At 36.3% G+C, this 27,817-nt stretch overlaps 1 protein-coding gene across 2 annotated transcripts in view; it reads left to right on the top strand.

The window, feature by feature from the left end:
• The window catches only part of SLC12A2 (solute carrier family 12 member 2), a 109,699-nt gene that overhangs the window by 60,202 nt on the left and 21,680 nt on the right, over positions 1-27,817 (top strand). For both annotated transcript variants that reach the window (XM_019422116.2, XM_019422115.2), the window contains exons 11-17: positions 4,690-4,797; positions 5,854-5,977; positions 7,069-7,170; positions 8,581-8,736; positions 10,033-10,132; positions 21,180-21,291; positions 23,357-23,497. In XM_019422116.2, coding sequence (XP_019277661.1) covers positions 4,690-4,797; positions 5,854-5,977; positions 7,069-7,170; positions 8,581-8,736; positions 10,033-10,132; positions 21,180-21,291; positions 23,357-23,497 — 843 coding nt within the window. The remainder of the gene's footprint in view (positions 1-4,689; positions 4,798-5,853; positions 5,978-7,068; positions 7,171-8,580; positions 8,737-10,032; positions 10,133-21,179; positions 21,292-23,356; positions 23,498-27,817) is intronic.

Here is a 27,817-nt window from a genome sequence, read left to right as displayed (position 1 = left end):
TAATCTTATGTTTATCTGAAAAAAGTCTTGGTGGGGTTTTGTTACGAACTGCTTTAAACTTGTATATCAATTTAGGGAGAATGACATATTCACTCTATTGAGTGTTAGAATCCATGAACACAGTCTATTACTCCATTTATTTAGGTCTTTGGTTTCCTTCATCAGCACTGTGTAGTTTTCAGAATACAAGTCCTATACGTGTTTTGTTAGATTTGCACAAGTATTTCATGTTAATTTGAGTTTTTTAAATCCACATTTGTTCAAATGAGTTTGTTTTTCTAATTAGAGGTGTCTACATAATTGCTTTATATATAAAATCCCTTTTAAAAAAACACTGATGAGTATCAGTAGTGTTATTTAGTTAGATAAGGCCCATATAGTCCTAGTGTGCTAAACTACCATTGAACAACAGAATTAAATTTTTGTTGTTGTTTACTTACTTATTTTTGAGACAGATCAGGGGAAGGGCAGAGAGAATCCCAAGAAGGCTCTGCATTGTGAGTGAGGAGCCTGACATGGGGCTTGACCTCATGAACTGTTAGATCGTGACCTGAGACAAAATCAAGAGTCAGATGCTTAACTGACTGAGCCACCCAGGCACCCCCAGAATTAAGTTCTTAATGGATGTTTGAAAGTTTGTGACCTTTTAAAACATATGAACTGTGTAAAAGATAACACTACTTGTCCAGAACTTGGAGGATATCATTTCTTCTTCCTTTTATTATTATCTCTACAAGGTTCTAAAGGTAAAATGAAATTTTTGTAAAATATATGGGTTTTTACAAACAGAAGATTATACTGAATCAAAGGAAAACTAAAAATTTTGTTTCCTGGTGTTTTTACAGTTTAGTGTAATTATAATAAACAATAATTGATGATTTATTGTATTTTAGGACAGTATAAATTTCATGTAGAATAATGAAATTTTGTAATAAAATGTAACATTTTAATGGCGTTATTTTTATTTTTTGTGGTTTCAAGCAATTGTCTACATTTTCAGTGTTTAGAAATATTGAACCCAATTATATAATAGAAGTTTGTTTTTTTCTAGTCACAAGACTAGGCATAGTCGTAGGCATGAAAGAAAGTATTCATATCCAGCTAATGATCCAGGCCAATTCTGACATTGATATTGTGTATGAAAGGCACAAATGTTGATCTCTGCCCAGTGACTGAAAATGCCAATCAGATTTCTGTGTTGTTGCCTTAAAATACAAAAGTGTGTTGTCTTTATCAAGTCTAGTATGGACTCAGTAAAGCAAAGAGCAGCTTGGTTTATGTAAAGCTGCTTTGCTTATACAACTAAATAAATCTTCAAAAATTTTAAAAATGCTTTGTAAAGTGAAACAAAAAAATCCTGTAAAAGCGTAAACTCATCATTTAGAGAATGAAGAATGGTACACAGAACATAAGTAACAAGCATGCAAGTTGGAGTTTGATGATGCAATCCACCCAAAACCACACTTGATAATGCCATTGTGCATGTCTTTGTCTTTTCATACTTCAGGAAGAAAAATGACTTGGATCATTTTGTCTTAAATTTTGATTTTTACATATATAGTCGTAGGTTTCTTAATGTATTTCTACATTTTAATGTCTTCTGAAACCACTGACTCACCATTGCTTAGTAAATAAAGTGTGAGCCTTTTTACTGTCAGTCAAAACCCTTCATAACCAGTCTTATGTCCCACTGCCTTCTATCTACACTGAACCCATGTGGTTGCATATTTTTGCATATATACATGCACACATGCTTCTCCTAATCTTTTCCTTTTTTTTTTTGGCACTTCATTCTGCTTGGAATGCACCTACTTTTTTTCTTTCTATATGTGCAAATATGCCTTTAATCAAGGAAACACAGTTCCATGAAGATTTTCTTGAACCTCAAATCATCAACACATACACATATATTTCCCCCATAGAAAAATCTTGACTTTTGTTTTTTTTCTCTTACTAGAGATAAGACCTTTATTTTTGTCATCTTTGTTTCCATCATGTATTGTGGACAACACTGATGTTACCATTATTTACATTCATTATCATTATCCTTGCTATTCATATTTTATCATAAAATGGTGGGAAATGCAGAGGTTATTGGGTAAATATGTAACTAGAAAATAGGAAACTCAGCAAATTTTAGAAGGATAGTGTTTCTAGATGCTAAGTGTGGAGCATTATTTACCTCCCTTCAGAGGTGATAGAAGAAGAGGAAATGTGATTTTTCCCTCAAAATTGACAGATGAAAGGTTATATTATATGTAATGCTTGTGGTGTCTGTTTTGCCTTAATCCAGCAAAGTATCATTTTCTCTGTACTTTGCTTTTTTTCTTCCTTTATCTCCTGTCTTTGCACTTACCTTTGGGGTCATGATGGACAGGCACACAATTTTGGATTTGAAAAGTATACATAGCAGAAATCAAGTCTGTTCATTTTTATTCTGGTCCATCTTATCTGTCCTTTATAATCTCCTTCCCCAAAGACAGGAGTTGCACTGCTAATCTAGTATTAACGACTGTGAAACATAGTGATTGTGAAAAACATATGGCATATATCTAACTACCAAAATTTGACTAAAGGGCCGAATAGAAAATCATTTGTTTAAGATTTTTTTCTCTCTGAAATGCTTACAGAGGTCAATGCTAATATTTTTTTAGCCACTTTAATATATTCTTCATTTTTAATACTAAGTCTTTTGAAAGATATAGAGAGAGCTACTTAGGTGAAACAAAGTGGAATTATCAACACATGAAACCAGATGTATGCATTATGGCTCGGGATCATGCCTATAGTTAACTTTACATCTGGTTTAAAGTATAAAATTACAGTCAAGGGCAAAATAGTCACAAATACCTTAAAACCATATTTCCTTGTCTCCTTCTTAGTTGGCACGGTCTTGGTCACTATAAATGAAAAGTAAATCTCTACTAGGGAAGTAATGAATCTAGGTAATGATCATCATTCACTACTGGTGGAACTTATAATGGATTGGTCAAGTTGACAGTACCTGAGTCCTCCAGACAGTTTTCCACCTCTGTCTTGTCTTTTCACAGTTTTCAAAGATGTGGGAGGAGCAGTGCAATGAAGACCTCTATACCTACCCCTTCACTTAAATTTACTAGGTGTTTATGTTTTGCCCCAGGCCTTTACCTTTGTATATATGTATAGTCTCTTTCTTCTCAAATATGTGAAAACAAATTATACACACCATAAAATGCCCATCAGTTTGAGCTCTTTGAAATATTCTATATGGGCACAGTATAGTTAGCCCACTTCAGGAATTCGTTGTTGTTGAAATACTGTTACTTAAATATATCATCCATCTTCATTTTCCCCACTTGCTCCAGTAATGTCCCTTATAGCTATTGTTCTTAGATGCAAAATCCAATCTAGGTTACGTATGGCATTGAGTTACCATGTTCTTTTAAAATTCTTTAATCTAGGAGTTTCCAGCCTGCCTGTTTCAATCTTCCAGGGTGTTGCTATTTTAAAGAGTCCAGGCATGTTACTTTGTTTTTTGCCCCTCAGTTTGGATTTATCTGGTTGTCTTCTCATGATCTAAATGATCAATCCATTTTTTTTTTTTAAACTTCATTAGGGAAATTTTTGAACATGTACAAAGATAGAGAAAGCAGTGTAATGTACTTTATGAGATTTTATTAATCACCAGTGCTTGGCTGACTTTGTTTTATTTATAACTTCCTACTTCCCACATTATTTAAAGACACATCATAGACTTATGTCCTTTGAGGTAGAAATATCTCCACATTAGGTTCCGAAAGTTGCGGTCTCTTTTTAAAAAAGAGAAAACATAACTACAATACCAATCTCATAGAAAGGGAGGGAGCAAGGAAAGAAAAGAGAGAAAAAGCAACCTTCTTGAGAAAGAAAAGAAAAGAAAGAAAAAACAACCTTGATGGAAGAGCACCATCTTGAAATACTCTTGCCACAGAACTTGTACTTCATCCTGATGCACTGTCTAGATCTGTCAGTTCACTAGAAATACAGAGGTGAGAGCAGCGGGTTACATACCACAAGTTGGAGATGCAGTCAGTGAAATCCAGAAGTGTGAGGCTTCCCTGAGACAATGAATGACTTAATAGTAAAATGTAAAGGAAAGCAGTGAACCTGCTGATTGAAAAAGACATTAAGAGACGTATCAACCAAATTTAATGTGTGGTCTTTTTGTGGATTTTGGTTTAAACTATTTAAAAAGGCAAGAAAAGATGGAGAACTTGAATGGTGATAGGCTGTTTGGTGATGTTAAGGAACTACTTTTTAAATTCTGACAGTGGCTTTGTAGTTAGAGTTTTTAAAAGTTCTTACCCATTAGAGGTACATGGTGAAATATTTATATATTTGTTTATTAAGTGATGTCTGGGGTTTGATTCACAATGATGTGAGATTGGTCCTGAGCTGATCATTGTTGAAAGCAGGTGATAAATACTTGGTGGTTCATTATGCTCTTCTGTCTGCTGTGTGTCTGAAATTTTACCAAATAAAAAGATTCAAGGTGAACGCTACTGGTAAATATGTTTTAGAAATTTGTAATGCACATAACCATTATTACTGCTTGTTATTATCATATCGCCCCGCCCCGACTGTTAGTCTCCTTCATTAGCATAATAATGATATATAGTATTTTGTTCTTTCTTGACTTGTTTGTAACACTTAATTTTCCCCTTTTTTAAGGTAATGAGCATGGTGTCAGGATTCGCACCATTAATTTCTGCAGGTATCTTCTCAGCCACTCTTTCTTCTGCATTAGCATCCCTTGTGAGTGCTCCCAAAATATTTCAGGTAGGTATTTTCATAGTACAAGCTTTATTGAAAGGGAAGTTATGGTAATATATTTCACTTTGGGATTCTTAACTTTTTCAAATCATTTGTTTGCCTTTATATGTGTATGACATATACACACACATCTCAAGACAGGTATCTTTAATTTTGTGAATGTTTCTCTTTATATAAACATGAGTGCATTTACCTACTGTGAAGGTATCGTCAAGTTGTCTTTCTGTAAATGGTGATGGAGTTTTGTTTTTTCAACATACTCTCATTGCACAAATTTTTATAATGTCTTACTAAGAATAAGGAATGCAGTCCAAGTATAAGTTGAAAGAATTAAAGGACCTTGTGCCCCCTTGCATGATGACAGCCTTTATGTTTTGATTTATGAACATTTGAATGCCTACTATATACCATACATTGTGTTAGCTACTCAGGATGACGAATGAGGCACATCTTACCTCCCTTTAATGAGCATTAAGCAAACAGCTGACACTGAATAGGATGTTGTTCTGCAGCCTTATTCCTGATATTATAGTTGTTGCCAGTGAGTAGGGTCAATGTAGAATATATCTCTTAAAATAGTTTTTAGTAGAGTTTTAAGAAAAGTGGTTAAGTTTTATAATTAGGATTTTTATTTGCTTTAAGTCTAGGATTTAGACTTTTTTTTTCGTGATGTAGGTCACACCTATGTCATACTCCTCAAATTTTCAGATTTATTTGTATGCCTGCTTCTCTGCCATTTATCTTCATAAAAGAATTTCAGCGTGAGGAGGGGGGTAAGGTAGATAAAAACTTCAGTGGTATTCTCTACCAACTACCTTTTGATACTTGAAATGCTTGGTCTCCTTTATCGTTTGTTAGGTAAAGCAGTGTGACACAGTGGGAAGAAAGAGGATCAAGAAGTAGAAATCTTGTGTTCTAATCCTGAGTGTGTCTGAAATTTTACAGTATTATATGTTTATACAGTATTATACAGTATTATACACTTACACATATTATAACTGTAAGGAAATCTGTTTGTCTAATTTCATTATATTTCCTCTAATATTTGCCTTTCTTCACTAGGCTCTATGTAAGGACAACATCTACCCAGCTTTCCAGATGTTTGCTAAAGGTTATGGGAAAAATAATGAACCTCTTCGTGGCTACATCTTAACATTCTTAATTGCCCTTGGATTCATCTTAATTGGTTAGTCATACAAATGATGTGCTAATACAGATTTTGTAACATTTATAGTGTGAACTCTAAACATTGAATTATTAAATTATGAAGAAAACCTTAATTTGCCTAGTAAACTAAGTTAGTTTTTTTGTGATTAAATGAAAGTGTACGTAGAAAATACTATAAATTATAGTGCTCGGTACATACCTGCGAAAATTATTACCATCACTAAGTCTCCATCAGAGGGAACCCCTAGGTTCTTGTCCCTGAAACAAATAAAATGACAGCGTACGAGAAAGGGTTTTAGTGCCCTCCTGAAGGTAGAGCCTCCTCTGAGCTACTTTTGGGCACTTTTACCTCTGATCACAAGTGAGTTAAACGAGTCTTCCACTGCTGAAGATGATAGTAGACTTTTATTAAAAGTCAGATAGACAAGCAAGTATGGAAACTAACTCTCATGTAATGCTGCTAGGTATCTCTTCGGTATGGCTACTTTGGAGAATAAATCACTAATGTTTTGTAAAGGTTCTCACAGTCCAGCAGTTCTTTTTAGTAGTCTATATATATCCTAAAGAAACTTGCACGTATATCCAAAGAACCATATCCAAAGATGTTTTTAGGGTCATTATTTATAATAGAAAAGGAAAGCAACTTAAATACCTACTAACAGAAGAATGAAACTGCCGACTATTATCGGAGAGTAAAAATAATGAATACGCTTTATCTCCACATATGAGTATGAATGAGTCTCAAATATAAAAAATGTAACCAAATTGCAAAATGATAAATATGGTATTTGTCTGACTTTGAAAATACCCAAAACAGTACTGCATAAAACTTGTGGACTATATATGTGTTTAGTAAAACTATATAATGTCACTGGAAAAATAGGGCAACTTTGGAAGAATGAGGTGGAAAGGGTTCAACTATGGACCCAAGGGTCGATGTCTGGAAGTATATGAAGTACCTTTGGCAAAATATATGTACTCATTAAATCTGAAGTGTGGATATAGGGCTATATCTATCTATCATCTAAAGGCTTAAAATAATTTCATGTTTTAAAAAGTTAAAAAATGTGTATAGTGTGTCCTTAAATACACCTCATGTGTCTTTTGCAGCTGAACTGAATGTTATCGCTCCAATTATCTCTAACTTCTTCCTTGCATCGTATGCTTTGATCAATTTTTCGGTGTTCCATGCCTCACTTGCAAAATCTCCAGGTGATCTTACATTTTCTTAAAGTTCTGTGAATGCATTAATGTCTTTGATTTTAGAGAAAATAATAAAACTTCAACACATTTTAAAAGATGGTGTTGTGAGTGATTAACCCATTAATGCTCAGTCCACCTTTACTCTAGAGTCAAGTTAAGTGAGTCTTCAAAGATCTCTTTGTCATGAAGTTTACTGGTAGTTTACTGTTTCTTGTCTTAGAAGCATGTAAGATAGCATTAATCTCCAATTCTGACTAATACTATGAAAGAATTATTTTCTCCCTGTTTTTATTATTTATTTAACTGCTTTCCATTTAAGTTCTAAGAACATGGTTATGATAAAGCTAACATGCCCAGAAAAATATTTTTAACACAGTAAGTTCTGTGGAGTTCTGTTTTAAATGGTCTCTGGGAACTGAAAAACTGCCCCATATGCTTTCATCGAGGACTTTTTATTATAAACCATAACAACAGCTGGACATCAGGGAAAGAATGAAGGAACAAAGGCAATTTTCCTTCTTAGGGTCTCAAATTCTCTCAGAATAGGGAAGATAAAGTATGGAACTTGGGACACACACATCTTAGCTTCAGTCTTATCTTTAAGAATATAAATTTTAGAGATGGGTATGTGTGGTTGTAAAAGGATAACACAAGGGATGCTTACATTGGACTGCTCTTTGTCTTTACTGTATTAATATCAGTATCTTAGTTGTGATATTGTGTAATTTTGCAAGATGTTATCATTGCAGGAAACTTAGGGAAAAAGTCTCCAGAATTTCTCTGGATTATTTCTCACAACTTTGTGGGAATCTGCAATAATTTCACAATTAAAAGTTTAATTTAAGAAAAGAATATGAAATTTATTGAAATGATTTTTAAATAATATTTTTGGCTATGGAATGAAAATTTGAAAACATGGTCTTGAGCATTTTTTTATAGTGAACTTAATTCATAAATACTTCATCAAATGGGAAGATAAGTTTCTACACCCAACTGTTAATTTTTCTAGCAAGTAGGTGAATTAACAGTTTTCCAGAAAATTTTGTTTGAACTCTTTTGTATATGCATTAGAATATGCATATGTTTCATGGTAAAATCCAAAACATAAAGCCACACTTGTAAAGACTCAACTTGAAACTTCCTCTCAATCTTTTGTAGTTTTTTTGTATTCCCTAAGATAGGTTGATGCATAGAATAAAGTAGAATTAAATACATGTGCTTTCTTCATGGCCTTCAAAAATTGTGAAAGTTCATTGTGCTCAGTAATGCTCCATGAATCTACTTTTATATGTTAGCCTTATACTGAATATTTAAAGCAACCACAAAGAAAGTTATTTTGTGCACACATATGTTCCATTGTCTAAAGCAGATAAGGTATTTCACTGACTTTTATGTATCTGTTTTGTTTGTAATTGTTAGGATGGCGTCCTGCATTCAAATACTACAACATGTGGATATCACTTATTGGAGCTATTCTTTGCTGCATAGTGATGTTTGTCATTAACTGGTGGGCTGCATTGTTAACATATGTCATAGTCCTTGGGCTGTATATTTATGTGACCTACAAAAAACCAGGTTAGTACTCTTTTATATTTATTGTTTCAAGCCACAAGACACTTCGAAGTTCTTTGTTACTTTTCCTGTCTAAGCTTCATCTTCTGTGTACTTGAAAGGTGCTTTGTGTAAAACCTAAAATACTTCTCATTTCCAGATATATGTGGTCTTAGTGAAATAATTACCACAAGACTTGTTATTCTATGTAATTTCATACTTGCCCGTAAATTTAACTAATCCTACTTACAGAAAAATGACACATTTGTATTACTAACATTTGGGTGACCCTCAATGTATTTTAAATTTTTCCTTGGAAGGATTAGACTTCGTAGAATAGCTCTTGTAATAGCCGTTAGCCTAATAAGCATACGTGTTAGTACTGTGGTCTTAGCACCTGTTGGAGTAAATTGCACGGAATGGACGATATATTAGAAAGATGTAGTATCTTTCCGTTAGTTCACCATATAGCAGGGAACATTTGACAAACATGTCCTAACTGGGAAATAGTTAAAGATTTCCCAGAACGTGTCGTGTTGGTAACTCTTGGGTGTATCTCTACATAAGATGATGATCATTAGGTGTATTGGGATTAGCCCAGTGTAGTGTGGTGACTGTAACACTGAGGGAGGAGCCAGTGAGAAAAGTTTGACAAGTTTTGGCCCCATTCGACTAAGTTAGGAAGAAATGCAAGAGTAGCTGCAGTGTCGTCATCTGAAACTGTGAGGAAGCATTTTGCAATCCAGATATGATACAGGGAGGTTTTGGATTAGAGTGCTGGCTTTAGAAATGAAATGGACAAAGCAGGTAATGTTTTAGCCATCTTAGAAACAATTATTTCTCTAAAATAACAAATATCTAAAGTCCTATTTGGTGTCCAGGCTGTTTACTCAATGCAGAGTGTGAAATTTTCCTGTTCCAATAACTTAAACTATTAAGTACTATGAATGGTAATTTCACAGTTTTGAAATCTTTCCATCAGAGATCAGCCTCTTTCCCATTAGGCCTCTGGCTATATAAACAATAATCTTAAAATTATTTGTGGAACTTTGTTGAGTTGCATGCACAGCGTGTCTCTAGCCCCATCACCTTAGTCTTTTCTGAACTGTACTTGTTCTTTAAATGCAGTTCCAGTTCAGATTAGCATTATCACAGTGTCATGCCATGCACTTGAACTGTTGAGCATTGTCAGTACATTGGTTTATTTTAGCATTTGATTTTTTAAACATGGGAGCATCGTTTACTTCTCTGTGCCTCAAACTGGTTATTGATTGTTGGTTAATACTGGTGTGTTGCTGTGTTTACCCTGTCTTCCCACAGATGTGAACTGGGGATCCTCTACACAAGCTTTGACTTACCTAAATGCTCTGCAGCATTCAATTCGTCTTTCAGGGGTGGAAGACCACGTGAAAAACTTCAGGTAAGTGGTAAGGTGACATAGAAGCATCTGTGTTAGGTGCCACTCACTTCTTGACTTACTGTTCGGTAACATTTTCATCTGCTGATATTTCTTGCGAAGTTTCCTAAAAGCACAGAACATTCGTTTTTGTTTTGGCTGGACTTTGGATGGGCCATGTGTTCAAAAACAAGGGTAGTAAGATTTTTTGGTTATCAAAAATTGACAAAGAGGTGAGTTACCTGATTTACAAAAATGTTACAAAACTAAAAGTGTCAGAAGTCTCTCATTTGAAGGCTTTTAAATGGTAGCTGTCATAAAGTGCATAGTTTCTTCCCCTTGTGGCCAGCGAAGTTCGGTAACCACTGTATAACTACAAAGTATGAGCTTCTTAGGGATTTTTGACATACCCTATTTTGTAATTATACTAAAGCACTAACTATTGTCGTGTTAGTTGCTTTTTTCTCTCATCATTGACTTCTGGAATCCAGTTTTGATGATAAAGAATCAATGTCTTAAAGAACATTTATACTGTTTTACTCAATAAGTGACTTTGTATTTTATAGTAGTGTATTAATCATCAATTTAAAAACTATTCCTTAAAAGATAAAAATAAAAACTATTCCTTAATTCAGCCTGCTTCTAACAATTGATGGAATTCAGTTATTAAAGTGCTACTGATACATATCCCTCTAAATCAAGAAATCTCATTATTTCCCTATGTAGATTCTTAGAAATTATAGATTTTGCATTTTGTGGAAAGTAGGCTTGCCATTTTTTTAAAAATTGATCTAAATAGTCTTTCTCATACTGTTCAGTTAAGCCTGACTGTAAGCAGTTGACTTTCTGTATTCATGAGTAATCACATCTCAGTGGCTTCTGAATAATGAAGAGATGTGTTCCATGCCTGTCAATAAACCAAAAGGGGAAATACTGTTGAAAGAAATCCTAAGGAGTGAATGAGTGACAGAAAAGAACTGCTCCACCAGTTTTCTCCCAGTAAGAAAAGTCTTTATGTATTTTTCTGTTACTTTTTGGATCCTGCCCCCATCCCTTTTTTTCTAGAATGAAAAGTTTCCAGAGACCACAGATGTTCAGCTTTGGAGTAGAGAGAAATTGGGAAAAGAAAAAGCAATGAGAGCCCTGGGCGGAAAACTTTAATTTTAGTGCATTTTGAATAGATGATGCCAAGTATGGCTGAAAATAGAAATCCTCCCTTTGTGTAAAAAATTGTATTACGGAACTGAGAGTATGACCAAGACTCAGAGTTAATTTGCCATCAATGAATACCTTTTGCTTTGCTTTGTTATACTAATGGGAACATTGAAAAGATGTATTTTATTCCAGTATGGCTTCTTAAATCTTTATCAGAATTACACATGAACATAGTTGAGAGAAACAGAAGAAAATCATGAAAATCCGTAGTTGCCTGACTTTTCATGTCCCTGTTTGTGTCATACCACAGGCAACCTCTTTCAACTCTTAGCTGATTGATTTAGTAATTACTTGATATTCCCCAATATTAGAGTTGTCTTGCTGTACTTTTTGATTTTTAATTTAACTTTAATTAAATTTAATTGACGTCCTTCACCCACATGTGCCCACCACACACATGCACTCTTCCCTTTGTCCCATCCTCACAATATATTTTTATGTCATTATTTTGATTAGGTTTTTATATTTTTATGACTTTTTAAAATGATTTATAGCTGAGCCACGTGGTAATTATGACTCCTTTTTCTTCCCTTGTGCAGCTTTCTTGTTTTCTCTGGAACCAATTTTTTTCCTTTTCTTTTCTTATTTAATTTTATACATATCACTGTCTCAGCCTTCACCAAACTTAGCTAAAGATGTGGTTTTCTCCACCTTGTAGTTTCTGTTTCTTGAAATGTCTTTCTCTCTGTTTCCTGTCTTTTAGCTTGGGTTCTTAGATTTAGCCTTGTGTGAAGTAACTGTGGTCCTTGGCCAGGGAAATTCTGCATTGGTGCTTGGAGCTTGTCATTGAAGCCCTTAATGGAGATGAATGTGGCTTTGCTGGTTCTTTGAGAAATTCAAGTCATCTTGAAGATTGTTTTTTTTACAATTAGATTTCACAGAAAGGAATCTTTTAATTTTTTGCTTGTTGATGACAGTCGTGGCTACTGAGTTCTGAGAGTCAAGTGGGAGAGGAGATTGAAGATCTCGGGATTCAGTATGTAAATGTTTTCTCCATTCCTCCCCTGATTAAAGTAGCTGCTTCTGCTCTCAGTTGTTGCTAGTGTGTCACAGACCAAAAATGTTTTCATTAAAGTATAGTTGACATATAATATTAAATAGTTTTAGGGATGCCTGGCTGCCTCAGTTGTTAGAGCATGCAGCTCTCTATCTCGGGGTCATTCATCAGTTCAAGCCCTGTGTTGGGGGTAGAGCTTACTTAAAATAAATAAAATTTAAAACTTATTTAAAATTCTAAAGTTATAGGTAGACTACATAGTGATTTAATAATTATACACATTATGAAATGCTTGTCATGATAAGTATATTACAGTATTTTTGACTATTCCCAGTGATACACTTTTCATCCCCTGGACTTGAAACTGGAAGTTTTATACCTCTTAATCTCCTTAACCCATTTTGCTCATCCCCCCAATCCCCTCCACTTTGGTGGCCATCAGTTTGTTTATATTTATGAGTCTGTTTTTCTTTTTGTTGTTGTTGTATTGATTTCTTCTCTATATTTGTGAGTCTTTTCATCTCTTGTTTGTTTTCTCTTGTGGTTTTTAGACTCCACATGTAAGTGAAATCATGTGGTATTTGTCTTTCCCTGTCTGGCTTATCTCCCTTAGTATAATATCTTCTAGGTTCATTCATGTTGTCAAAATGGCAAGATTTCATTATTTTTTACGGCCAAGTAATATTCTGTTGTATATATACCATGTATTCTTTATTTATTCATCTGTCACTGGACACTTAGGTTGCTTCCATATCTTGACTCATGTAAAACACCAGTGCATGAAGGGTGCCTTTTCTCCACATCCTCACCAACACTTACTTCTTGTCTTTTTGGTAAGAGCCATTCTGAGTGTTATGAATTGATACCTCATTGTGGTTTTGAGCCCCTTTTTAGCAAATAAGCCTTAGCCTGGCAGGATTGGGGAAGGACACAGAAATGTATTCATGATGGTAATGAAGATGATTTGGTTCTTTCTAGTTGTTTCTTATGCAAAGTTGCAACCAGTGCTTCTTACTTCAGTTTCTTTAATACATGGTTCGTGCCACTTCCAGAGGCACCCACTGTCTCTAACTTGTAGGCACTGGTGATTTTTAGGTGTCAAATCAGGTAGCTTCACAGCTTTCTCTTAGGCTTTAGGATTTAGCCTCTTCCTAATATGGGGCCTGTCTTCTGTTGTTTTTTCCCTCTCCTTTCTAGCTTTCAGTATTTCCATACTACTGTGTTTTCTCCTGTTCCTTTTTTTTTTTTCCTTAAAAATCCCTTTATACAATGGACTGTTTTGAGGAAGGAATTAAAACAAAGGTAGATGTTTGCCCTCTGTCATTGTTAATCAGTCTCATCCCTAATATATTTTGTATTCTGCTTTTTTGATGCTTTTATGATACAACTATACTGAAGTAAGCCTTTGTGGTATATTTACCATGTAGTGAAGATAGGGGCTACCGGTTCTTGAACTGCAACTCTAGATTATGTTAGAGTGTAGGTTAAACTACAGTTAAGGAAAGTTGGTAAATAGAGTGGTTACGTAAGACAAGCATCCATATTACGTGGTAGTCCAGAGGCAGATGGGTGGTTCATGGCAGGCAGATTTGCTGCACTTGGTCCTTCAGGTCCCACATTCTTTGTATCTTGTCAGTCTGCTGTTTCCTAGGAGGTGTTTTTGTCCATGTGGTCAGAGTCATCAGCACATCCATGGTGTGGCTTACAGGAAAGGGAAACAAAGTATGGAGGGCAGCCAGCTTCCTTATATGGGCTGTAAGCCACTCACAGGGTCAGTGGTAAGCTACCAGGAAGGATAGGAATTGTGTAATTTCTAGCTGAGGAGCTTTTTAACCTGCTAAAGCTCAGATAGACTAAACTATTAGCAATCTGGGCCGTACAGGCTGGTTTCTTGTTTGATCACTCCAATGCCCTTCTTGCAGACAGAATTGCTTTTTTCAGATAGCTTGCTAAAATTCTGAATACGTTAGTTATTTTGGTTTGCTTTGGTTTTTGTAGTCTTTATTCAAGTTCTCATGCTTACTTTATGAAGTTAGGAACTACCCTACAATTCAGTGATTTAGTCAGAAATTTTAGTCTATTTCCTTTTTCTTAACATTTGTTTTAATCATATAAATTCTTGTTTTAAAGAATCTTTGCTAATGTTTGAACTTATAAAATGGATACTTAAATATTTTTACATTAAATAACATTGATTTCCATTTCTTTTCAGTTAAAATAAAGAATTAAGAATATATGAAAGTCATGCCACTGTTTTGTGTTTATAAGGGCAGTTGAATTTAATTTTGATTTCCACCATAATTTAGAATCAAAACTTTTACTTCAAATAGAAACCTTCAAATCAACCATAGATGATTTTACTGATACAACAGCCGTCATTAAAAGTAAGCTAGGTTAGATAGGGCTGATATTACGAAGTAGAAATCATTATGATAGGATCAAGCTAAGAAGGAAGATGACCTGTTTTGTACATGAAAGGAAGGCCAAGCTCTTAGGAAGTTTTGGAACTCTGTGAAAGAACTGGGATATTTATTACCTTTACAAGTAAAAAATTGTTACATATATATATATATATATATTTTTTTTTTTTTTTTTTAAGGAGTGATTCATTTTCTTTTTTAGATGATTTTTTTTAATGTGAAATTTATTGTCAAATTGGTTTCCATACAACACCCAGTGCTCATCCCAAAAGGTGCCCTCCTCAATACCCATCACCCACCCTCCCCTCCCTCCCACCCCCCATCAACCCTCAGTTTGTTCTCAGTTTTTAAGAGTCTCTTGTGCTTTGGCTCTCTCCCTCTCTAACCTCTTTTTTTTTTTTTCTTCCCCTCCCCCATGGTCTTCTGTTACGTTTCTCAGGATCCACATAGGAGTGAAAGCATATGGAATCTGTCCTTCACTGCATGACTTACTTCACTTAGCGTAACACTCTCCAGTTCCATCCACGTTGCTACAAAGGACCATATTTCATTCTTTCTTATTGCCACTTAGTATTCCATTGTGTATATAAACCACAATTTCTTTATCCATTCGTCAGTTGATAGACATTTAGGCTCTTGCCATAGTTTAGCTATTGTTGAGAGTGCTGCTATAAACATTGGGGTACAAGTGCCCCTATGCATCATTACTCCTGTATCCCTTGGGTAAATTCCTAGCAGTGCTACTGCTGGGTCATAGGGTAGGTCTATTTTTAACTTTTTGAGGAACCTCCACACTGTTTTCCAGAGCGGCTGCACCAGTTTGCATTCCCACCACCAATGCAAGAGGGTTCCCGTTTCTCCACATCCTCGCCAGCATCTGTAGTCTTCTGATTTGTTCATTTTGGCAACCCTGACTGGCGTGAGGTGATATCTGAGTGTGGTTTTGATTTGTATTTCCCTGATGAGGAGCGACTCTGAGCATCTTTTCCTGTGCCTGTTGGCCATCTGGATGTCTTCTTCAGAGAAGTGTCTATTCATGTTTTCTGCCCATTTCTTCACTGGATTATTTGTCTTTCGGGTGTGGAGTTTGGTGAGCTTTTTGTAGATTTTGGATACTAGCCCTTTGTCCAATATGTCATTTGCGAATATCTTTTCCCATTCCATTGGTTGCCTTTTAGTTTTGGTTGTTTCCTTTGCAGTGCAGAAGCTTTTTATCTTCATAAGATCCCAGTAGTTCATTTTTGCTTTTAATTCCCTTGCCTTTGGGGATGTGTCAAGTAAGAAATTGCTGCGGCTAAGGTCAGAGAGGTTTTTTCCTGCTTTCTTCTCTAGGGTTTTGATGGTTTCCCGTCTCACATTCAGGTCCTTCATCCATTTTGAGTTTGTTTTTGTGAGTGGTGTAAGAAAATGGTCTAGTTTCATCCTTCTGCATGTTGCTGTCCAGTTCTCCCAGCACCATTTGTTAAAGAAACTGTCTTTTTTCCATTGGATGTTCTTTCCTGCTTTGTCAAAGATTAGTTGGCCATACTTCTGTGGGTCTAGTTCTGGGGTTTCTATTCTATTCCATTGGTCTATGTGTCTGTTTTTAGGCCAATACCATGCTGTCTTGATGATTATTACAGCTTTATAGTAGAGACTAAAGTCTGCGATTGTGATGCCTCCCTTGGTCTTCTTCTTCAAAATTACTTTGGCTATTCGGGGCCTTTTGTGGTTCCATACAAATTTTAGGATTGCTTCTTCTAGCTTTGAGAAGAATGCTGATTCCATTTTGATTGGGATTGCATTGAATGTGTGGATAGCTTTGGGTACTATTGACATTTTAACAATATTTATTCTTCCAATCCATGAGCACGGAATGTTTTTCCATTTCGTTATATGTTCTTCAATTTCCTTCATAAGCTTTCTATAGTTTTCAGCATACAGATCATTGACATCTTTGGTTAGGTTTATTCCTAGGTATTTTATGCTTCTTGGTGCAATTGTGAATGGGATCAGTTTCTTTATTTGTCTTTCTGTTGCTTCATTGTTAGTGTATAAGAGTGCAACTGATTTCTGTACATTGATTTTGTATCCTGCGACTTTGCTGAATTCATGTATCAGTTCTAGCAGACTTTTGGTGGAGTCTGTCGGATTTTCTATGTATAATATCATGTCATCTACAAAAAGTGAAAGCTTAACTTCATCTTTGCCAATTTTGATGCCTTTGATTTCCTTTTGTTGTCTGATTGCTGATGCTAGAACTTCCAACACTATGTTAAACAACAGCGGTGAGAGTGGGCATCCCTGTCGTGTTCTTGATCTCAGGGAGAAACCTCTCAGTTTTTCCCCATTGAGGATGATATTAGCTATGGGCTTTTCATAAATGGCTTTTATGATGTTTAAGTATGTTCCTTCTATCCCGACTTTCTCGAGGGTTTTTATTAAGAAAGAATGCTGAATTTTGTCAAATGCTTTTTCTGCATTCATTGACAGGATCATATGGTTCTTTTCTTTTATTAATGTGATGTATCACGTTGATTGATTTGTGAATGTTGAACCAGCCCTGCAGCCCAGGATGAATCCCACTTGATCATGGTGAATAATTCTTTTTATATGCTGTTGAATTCAATTCGCTAGTATCTTATTGAGAATTTTTGCATCCATATTCATCAGGGATATTGGCCTGTAGTTCTCTTTTGTTACTGGGTCTCTGTCTGGTTTAGGAATCAAAGTAATGCTGGCTTCATAGAATGAATCTGGAAGTTTTCCTTCCCTTTCTGTTTTTTGGAATAGCTTGAGAAGGATAGGTAGTATCTCTGCTTTAAATGTCTGATAGACTTCCCCAGGGAAGCCGTCTGGTCCTGGACTCTTATTTGTTGGGAGATTTTTGATAACTGATCCAATTTCTCCACTGGTTATGGGTCTGTTCAAGTTTTCTATTTCTTCCTGTTTGAGTTTTGGAAGTGTGTGGGTGTTTAGGAATTTGTCCATTTCTTCCAGGTTGTCCAGTTTGTTGGCATATAATTTTTCATAGTATTCCCTGATAATTGCTTGTATTTCTGAGGGATTAATTGTAATAATTCCATTTTCATTCATAATTTTATCTATTTAGGTCCTCTCCCTTTTCTTTTTGAGAAGCCTGGCTAGAGGTTTATCAATTTTACTTATTTTTTCAAAAAACCAACTCTTGGTTTCATTGATCTGCTCTACAGTTCTTTTTTTAGATTCTATATTGTTTATTTCTGCTCTGATCTTTATTATTTCTCTTCTTCTGCCGGGTTTGGGGTGTCTTTACTGTTCTGCTTCTATTTCCTTTAGGTGTGTTGTTAGATTTTGTATTTGGGATTTTTCTTGTTTGTGGACATAAGCCTGGATTGCAATGTATTTTCCTCTCAGGACTGCCTTCGCTGCATCCCAAAGCATTTGGATTGTTGTATTTTCATTTTCCTTTGTTTCCATATATTTTTAAATTTCTTCTCTAATTGCCTGGTTGATCCATTCACTCTTTAGTAGGGTGTTCTTTAACCTCCATGCTTTTGGAGGTTTTCCAGACTTTTTCCTTTGATTGATTTCAAGCTTCATAGCATTGTGGTCTGAAAGTGTGCATGGTATGATCTCAATTCTTTCATACTTATGAAGAGCTGTTTTGTGACCCAGTATGTGATCCCTCTTGGAGAATGTTCCATGTGCACTTGAGAAGAAAGTATATTCTGTTGCTTTGAGATGCAGAGTTCTAAATATATCTGTCAAGTCCATCTGATCCAATTTATCAGTCAGGGCCCTTGTTTCTTTATTGATCTTGTGTCTAGATGTTGTATCCATTGCTGTAAGTGGGGCATTAAAGTCCCCTGCAGTGTCCATATTCTTATCAATAAGGTTGCTTATGTTCATGATTAATTGTTTTATATATTTGGGGGCTCCCGTATTCGGCACATAGACATTTATAATTGTTAGCTCTTCCTGATGAATAGACCCTGTAATTATTATATAATGCCCTTCTTCATCTCTTGTTAACAGCCTTTAATTGAAAGTCTAGTTTGTCTGACATAAGTATGGCTACTCCAGCTTTCTTTTGACTTCCAGTAGCATGATAGATAGTTATCCGTCCCCTCTCTTTCGATCTGCAGGTGTCCTCAGGTCTAAAATGAGTCTCTTGTAGACAGCAAATAGATGGGTCTTGTTTTTTTATCCATTCTGATACCCTATGTCTTTTGGTTGGAGCGTTTAGTCCATTTACATTCAGTGTTATTACTGAAAGATAAGGGTTTAGAGTCATTGTGATGTCTGTAGGTTTCATGCGTGTAGTGATGTCTCTGGTACTTTGTCTCACAGGATCCCCCTTAGGATCTCTTGTAGGGCTCGTTTAGTGGTGATGACTTCCTTCAGTTTTTGTTTGTTTGGGAAGATCTTTATCTCTCCTTCTATTCTAAATGACAGACTTGCTGGATAAAGGATTCTCGGCTGCATATTTTTTTCTGTTCATCACAATGAAGATCTCCTGCCATTCCTTTCTGGCCTGCCAAGTGTCAGTAGATAGATCCGTCACTAGTCTTATCCGTCTCCCTTTATATGGTAGAGCACGATTATTCCTAGCTGCTTTCAGAATATTCTCTTTATCCTTGTATTTAGCCAGTTTCACTATGATATGATATGCAGAAGATTGATTCAAGTTACGTCTGAAGGGAATTCTCTGTGCCTCTTGGATTTCAGTGCCTATTTCCTTCCCCAGATCCGGGAAGTTCTCAGCTATGATTTCTTCAAGTACACCTTCAGCACCTTTCTCTCTCTCTTCCTCCTCTGGAATCCCATTTATGCGTATATTATTGTGTTTTATCGCATCACTTCTCTAATTCTCCCCTTATACTCCTGGATTTTTTATCTTTTTCTCAGCTTCCTCTTTTTCCATAATTTTATCTTCTAATTCACCTATTCTCTCCTCTGCCTCTTCAGTCTGAACTGTGGTCACCTCCATTTTATTTTGCAGCTCATTTATAGCATTTTTTAGCTCCTCCTGACTGTTTCTTAGTCCCTTGATCTCTCTAGCAATAGATGCTCTGCTGTCCTCTATACTTTTTTCAAGCCCAGCGATTAATTTTATGACTATTATTTTAAATTCATTTTCTGTTATATTGTTTAAATTGGTTTTGATCAGTAGCTGTCGCTACTTCCTGGACTTTCTTTTGAGGAGAATTATTGTTTCATCATTTTGGATAGTCCCTGGAGTGGCGCGGAACTGCAGGGCTCTTCCTCTGTACTGTCTGGAGTAACTTGTGTTGGTGGGCGGGGCCGCAGTCAGACCTGATGTCTGCCCCCAGCCCGCCGCTGGGACCACAGTCAGACTGGTGTGTACCTTATCTTCCCCTGTCCCAGGGGCAGAACTCACTGTGGAGTGGTGTGGCCCCTGTCTGGGCTACTTACACACTGCCAGGCTTGTGGTGCTGCTTCGATGGGATCTGGTGTATTGGGGTGGATCTGCAAGGTACACAGGGGCGGGAGGGGCAGACTCAGTTGGCTTTGCCTTTGGTGGTCTGCTTCGGGAGGGGCCCTGCAGCACCGGGAGGGAGGCAGACCCATCGGAGGGGTGGATCCACAGAAGCACAGCATTGGGTGTTAGCGCGGTGAAGCAAGTTCCCTGACTGGAACTGTTTCCCTTTGGGATTTTGGCTAGGGGATGGGCGAGGGAGATGGCGCTTCCCAGCTCCTTTGTTTCTTGCTGAGCTGAGCTCTGTCCTCTGGGGCTCAACAACTCTCCCTCCCGTTGTCCTCTTCTAGCCGTCTCTCTCTCGGAGCAGAGCTGTTGACTTATAACATTCCAGATGTTAAGTCCTGCTGGCTGTCAGAACTCACTCTGTCTGGCCCCTCCACTTTTACAAGTCAGACTTGGGGGCTCTGCTTTGCCGGGCGGGCTGCCCCTCCGCCGCCTGGCTCCCTCCCGCCAGTCCATGTAGTGCACACCGCTTTTCCGCCCTTCCTACCCTCTTCCATGGGCCTCTTGTCTATGCTTGGCTCCAGAGAATCCGTTCTGCTAGTCTTCTGGCGGTTTTCTGCGTTATTTAGGCCGATGTGGGTGGAATCTAAGTGATCAGCAGGATGCGGTGAGCCCAGCGTCCTCCTACGCGGCCATCTTCCTCTGATTCCTGTTATGAATATTTTAATTACCATGGTCATTTCTTCCTGTAATACCTACCAGAATTTTGATGTGTAATCTTACCAAGTGATGTGTAATCATTTGGCATGATACTTGTTCCAAGAAGTTTTTGTTCATGCATTTCTCATGTACCTAGAAACCCTGCTTGAAAGTCATCTTCTGCTGAGAATCCTGTGGCCTGTGTCTTGAGAACAATTACATAAAGGAGAGATTCTAGTGTGATAACACATTCTTAGAGAAGCAATGTAAAACCTTTGCATGTTATCAAAATCTAAACTCTAATTTTGTTTTATTTTTTTAATCTTAAATTAGGCCGCAGTGTCTTGTTATGACAGGTGCTCCAAACTCACGCCCAGCTTTACTTCATCTTGTTCATGATTTCACAAAAAATGTTGGGTTGATGATCTGTAGTCATGTACATATGGTAAGTGTTCGCTTTGTTTTCTATATTAAAACATCCTTTACTCTGTGTATGTAATTTGTAATTCATGGGACTTTTTAGATGTGAAATAATTTGACAAAATAAGTCTGTTGAGTTTCTTTGGGCATTTTGAAATTAGTTATTTTCTTCAAAATATTTTTGCCTCAAAACTGTCTCAGAACCTGACTTTAGCAAAGATTTGAGAATTTTGATTGTTTTTTTTTTTCTTATTTATTATGAGATTTTAGGAAACGATATTTCTGTTACAGAAGGTTTTGGGTAAGAAAAGTAGCTTCTTGGTAACTAAGGAGCCTAAGTGAAATACGTGTATTTTCTTTCTTTTTTTTTTTTTAATGTTTATTTTATTTTTGAGACAGAGACAGAGCATGAATGGGGGAGGGTTAGAGAGAGAAGGAGACACAGAATCTGATGGAGGCTCTAGGCTCTGAGCTGTCAGCACAGAGCCAGACGCAGGGCTTGAACTCACAGATCGTGAGATCATGACCTGAGCTGAAGTTGGAAGCTCAACTGACTGAGCCGCCCAGGCACCCTCAAATACATGTATTTTCTTACTGACATTTTTCATAATGTTTTGAGAATACTGGGAATATTTACTACCAGAAAAAAAAAAAAAGTTGGAAGAGGTAGACAAATCTTGGTAAATATCTAGTATCAAATATATAAGAAGGGCAGAGTGAATGCTGAATTTCCAAGTTCAAACAGTGTTAATTTTAATTGCCTATTCTTTTTTGTTTTATCCATGAGTAATACCATTTTAAAAATACTGTTAAACTTTTCATCCAAAAGTAGTTTTTATGATTTTGGCATCTTGATTGTTAGACAATGGATCACCTGTTCTGTGTGAGAAATTTGGAGCATTTGTCAGATTAGCTTTTCTTCCAAACTGTTTTGTTCATCTTGGTAGAAATTTGGGTTCAACACCCCATGTCTCAGCCTGTGCTACATTTGCTCCTCTGCTTATATGGTAGCAAGGTCAAAGCCATGTCTGGGGGAGAACATTAAGACACCGACCCCACTTGGGACCTGTGGAGGTTTTCAGTTTGTCTCCAAGTTGAACATTTCAAGTTGGGGTTTGACCACAGGAAATTACAAATGGGGCAATATTCCTTAACTTTTTCCTCTGTAAAACAAATTGTATTTTTCCTATACTTTTTCATGTACAATGAGGGTGTACTCTTAAACCTACTTTTAGATTGTTGCTTTATACATTTGCATATAACACATTTTATGTGTTGCTTGCGAGAACCAAAATAGAATTGCAAGTTGAAGTCTCATTTCCTTAATTCTCTTACTTCACCATTTAACTAACAGAAATATGAAGAAAAAAATGCATTTATATTTTACAGCAAACTTCTGTTTTCAGTGATATTTTCAGGTTACTGAGAATTAATAACTCAAACATTGGGGACAAAGGGAAAACAAGCTGAGAAACTTTATGTAGAAAAACACAAGGCTCGGGTGCCTGAGTGGCTCAGTAAGTAAGCATCTGAGTCTTGATTTCAGCCCAGGTCATGATCTCACGGTTCGTGAGTTTGAGTCCCACATCGGGTTCCGTGCTGACAAGCAGAGCCTGCTTGGGATTCTTTCTCTCTCTCCCTCTCTCTGCCCATCCCCTGCCCACTCATGTTCTTTCTCTCAAAAATAAAAAGAAATAGAACATTAAACCAAACAAATAGAAAAGCAGAAGGCTCTTATTTTTCTCCATGTAATCTCTTCTCCATCTTTAGTAATTTCTAATTTTTCTCATTTACTTAGTATTGAAACCTTCTTATTTTTTCAGTGTGCATTTCTTCCTCTTTGCTTTTCCCTTTTAGTGGCACCCCCCATCCCTCCCATGCCTTCACTTTTGCAACGCAGACCCGTACTGTCATTATCTTCAGTACTGGAAAGGATTTACTGACAGGAAAATACGATGTTGTTGTCCTCCTCTTCTCCCCGTCCCCCAGGTGCAGGCACCTTGTTCAGGCCGAAGTAACAGGGTGATTTTTATAAATGTGGAGTAGATGATCTTTCAGTTAATGATATTATTAATATTTTTCTCCAAAAGGGCCCTCGAAGACAAGCCATGAAAGAGATGTCCATTGATCAAGCCAAATATCAGCGGTGGCTTATCAAGAACAAGATGAAGGCTTTTTATGCTCCAGTACATGCAGATGACTTGAGAGAAGGTGCACAGTATTTGATGCAGGTAAATTTGTCCTGCCTTTCAAATAACAGAATTCAAGTTCTTTGTAACCTTTGAAAAACCTTTTACATTCTAGGTTTCATTCTTCATATCAATAAAAATGGTAAATCTTTTAACATATTTTTATTACTAAGATTTGTGTAATTGGAGAGCGTAAGGAATGAAAGAAATAATGTGCCCTTGGCAGCCCAGGGAAAACCTATTTGGAAATTATCCTAGCCTATTTCCCTAAGACGTTTCCCTTTCACTTTCTGCTGTACCTCACTGGGGTTAGTTTGTAAGTGTGAATTAATGGCAGTCCTTATTTAATTCTTTAAAAATTCTTGTTCCTTACTGTATTTCTCACTATTTATTTACTAAACTTAGATTTCACTTGCAGTTTTGTGTATGACACACTGGTCAGAATTTGGGATTTGGAGTCGGTCCTAGATTGACATGTTAGCACTACCACTTCCTTATTATGAATTTTTACTGAGAAAGTTCCTCAACTTCTCTGAAGCTCAGTTTCCTCAATCAGCCCTGAAGTTTATGGGAAGAAATAAATGGGTTGGGATCATGTTGGCCATCTTTTTTTTATAGGAACCCCTTTCTTCAAAAGAAAGCTTAACCAGAAGCCCATTCACTGTGTTGATTGCAGAGCTGCTCTGTTAAAGCAGAGGTGGGAGGCTCAGCGTGCTGTCACCTGCACATTCTGTTTAGATATTTTATAAAACTTGACAAGCACAGGATTAAGAATATCTTAGGCAAGCCTCAGGAATAATAAGGGGTGGTAGTGGGCTTACTTTGGTAGATATAAAGTCTCATCATAAACTTTAGTAATTAACACATAGTGGTATTGAATTAGTGATAATAAGGTTAATGGAATAAAACAGAAAGAAATAGAGCCCCTCATATAGAAAATTTAATATATATGGAAGTAGAATTAAAAGGATCAGCTAGGGCAATTGGTGATTCATGTGAAAAAATAATAGATCTTTACAAAGACTACACAAAAACCATTTCTAGAGGGATTAAGGACTTAAATGTGAAAGGCAAAGTTTTTAACTATTAGAAGAAAAATGTAGAATAATTTTATGACTTTGAGCTAGGGAAGGATTTTTATTTCAGTGAGACACAAAATTTGAACTCTGAAGTTCAGTCTGCCAATTCCAAGTGTTAGGAGCCGTATGAACAGTTGGAAATCTTTGAACTGCCATAGTAACATAGATGGCACAGTCACTTGGGTCAGCAACCTGGCATTGTCCTCTACTTTCAAAGTGTTCGTATCCTCGGACATTCCGTTCTTACGTGTGTTCCTTAGAGAAACTTTTACACGTGTAGGGAAGACTATATGAAATTGCATAGCAGCATTATTTGTATTCGTGAAAAAGAAATGGAAGTAACTTCAACAGCCATCAGCCACAAATTGAAAGATCGTGGTATAAACATGCAGTGGAATTCTACATAGTGATAAAAGGGAATTAGTTATACGTAGCAATAGGAATAAACTTTGAACACAGAAAGTGCTAAGGAAAAATAGCAAGGTAAAAAGACAGGAACAATATGGAGATGATATAAAATTTTAAATATACGTAAATTAAACATGTATATGTATGTATGTATGCCTAAATGATGAAATGGTGAAAATACAAAGAGGGCGTGACAAGGATACATAGGGTGTTTGAAGTGTGTTTGTAATGTTTTTTCTTAAGCTGGGTGATGGGTACATGATTATTTAATATATTTGCTTTTCTATGTGTTTAAATATTTCAAGTAAAATTCTGCTTCTGGTCATATGGTTGTTTCTAGTGGGTAAATCTTAACTTGCTTTTGTGCAATTTGTAGGAACATTTCTAGAACCACTTTATGTATTTAAGAAGCGTTAGGAAGGAAAATACTTCCTTAGAGCAGTGGTTCCTGAACTTGAGCGTACGTCAGAGTCATGTAGTGGGCTTGTTAAAACACACTGCTGCGTCCCACCTTTGGGATGACTTAGTGGGTCTTGGGTGAGCCGGGAGAGTTTGCATTTCTATAACTGCTCCTGGTACAGTGCGGACACTACAGGTTGAGAACCTCTGCCCTTAAGCGTTTCTGTGGTAAAAATGACACTGTTGACGAGTGTTAGGATCCATTGTCCTCCTCACTCTTCTTCCCCCTAACATGTTCACCCCAGTGGGTCTAGACCGTTTGAGCAGTGTGGGGATAAAGGTAGGATGCATAGCGCGTGGTAGTATTTTGAGACTGGCCTATAAACTGGTGGATGCAAGCATTTCACTAAGATGCCCAAGAAGTTGCCTTGATTATAGTGGCAGAGCTGTCTGAGTAACTGTGTAAAACAAACTTACATATAGGAGAATTATCTCTGCAGAATTAATCACCGACTTCTTAGTGTAAATTGTCACTGACAGTATTTCTCTTTCTTTTGTACCTTCTGGAAACCTGTTAACATCCAGTGGCAAAAGCCTGTATGTCTTATTAGAGGTTTATAATCTTTGTCAAAAACCGCTTTTGAACATTTTTACTCTACGTTACTTATGCTCTCTCTTCTCGTTTCTCTCTCATTTATCTAGTTGCTGATTATAAGCATTCATGTATCATTGACTTAGCATTTAAGTATCCAGGCTCCACAATAAATCTCAAGATTCACGATTTTAAAAAAGAGGCAGTCTTCTCCAGTAGCACTGCTAGCTTCCGTGTGTATTTGTATCTTTCTGTTTTCTTTTTTAATGGCAGGAGCCACTTAATTGTCAGTCAATTTTAAACCTTCATTTCAAAGAGCAAAAACTTACTGTCCTTACTGAAAATTCAGATTACAGATTACATTATGGGGGCCCTTTAAATCAAGTGGGTCTCATTCACAGTCTCACTCTAGACATAACTTTACCTTTTTTCCTGCACAAAAATAGCCCAGAATTATACTCTTTAATACATCCTGAATGTTTGTGACCTTTCCTCTTCATCAGCCACTTTTTGAGGTAGACGGTAAGTTCTTTTAAATTCTTCTGAAATAAATAGATCAAAATAATTTAATTCTTATACCAATAAGAATATTAGAAATATAAATTATGTACAAATTATGTCTTATAGCCACATCTACAAGAAATATTGTGCCATGAGATATTAACTAATGATAATTTAAAGCAGTCACTAATTTGGGGGCACCTGGGTAGCTCATTCGGGTAAGCATCCAACTTTGGCTCAGGTCCTGATCTCGCGGTTCATGAGTTTGGACCCCGCGTGGGGCTCTGTGCTGACAGCTCGGAGCCTGGAGCCGGCTTCGGATTCTGTGTCTCCTGCTCTCTCTGCCCCTCCTCCGCTTCCACTCTGTCTCTCTCTTTGAAAATAAACAAACATTAAAAAAAAATAAAAGCTATCCCTAATGGCTGAACATTTTAACCATCCAGGACATGGAGCCAAAACTCTACAAGTATTGTTTTCAGTAATTTTTAAAGTAATACAGATCTCACAGCAGTATTTAACTACATTTCAATAGGTAACCATAATGATTGGAAATATTTTTACTTAATAGTGAAAGACAGAAATAAAAAGCCATTGTGTACCATTGTGGAAATAGTTCTTTCTGCTGCAGTAAAAATGGTTATGATGATACACAGGAAAATATAATAACAAACTAAAACACATTTCTTGTCAGCAAATTCTGGTGAAAGATGCATAGAAAACATTGCTGAAGATCCAAAGAAACAACACAATGGGAATATTTGAAACTAAAGACGTTTGTAATAAGCTTCAGAGGATTGTATTTTGCCAAATCAGTTTCAATTATGGAGTTCCATGAAAAACTGCTTTTATGAACCATTAAAGAAATCTGTTTTCCAGAGAAGACCTATTTTCAGTAATAAATTGTTCTTTAAAACACAGGATATTTTATGGAAACTGAAAGCATTACTTCTGACTGAATAACTACTTTGATTAGAATTTACAAAGGATTTAGGGATGAGTGATACATTTCAAATTTCTGTGCTCAGTCATTCAAGGGAAAGTTATTGAAATAATGAAGTTGAAACAAGTGGACAGAGTGCCGCAGGGTGTGATTGTTAATTTTATAAAAATAAAACCTTTTAATTATTATGTTGTGACAAAAGTTTGTGATGAAAAAGAATAAAAATGACATTATTTTGTATCATCAGTAAGTTATTGGTTATCTTGTGGCCTTGTTCTTTAAAAAGCTCTAAAACTCAAAGATGTTTCTTGCTTTGCTTTTACCAAAAAAAGAAAAAAGAAAAAAGAAAAGTCTGTGTGGTTAGTGGCTATCTTGATACCTAATAGATAGTTTTAAAAAACAATGATTGTCTTTTAGCTATGAAGGTAAAGAGTTGTTTTTAA

Source organism: Panthera pardus, unplaced genomic scaffold (genome assembly GCF_024362965.1).
Source record: "Panthera pardus isolate Hobbes unplaced genomic scaffold, ASM2436296v1 HiC_scaffold_2, whole genome shotgun sequence".
NCBI lineage: Eukaryota > Metazoa > Chordata > Mammalia > Carnivora > Felidae > Panthera > Panthera pardus.
This window is presented reverse-complemented; position numbering and strand designations above follow the sequence as displayed.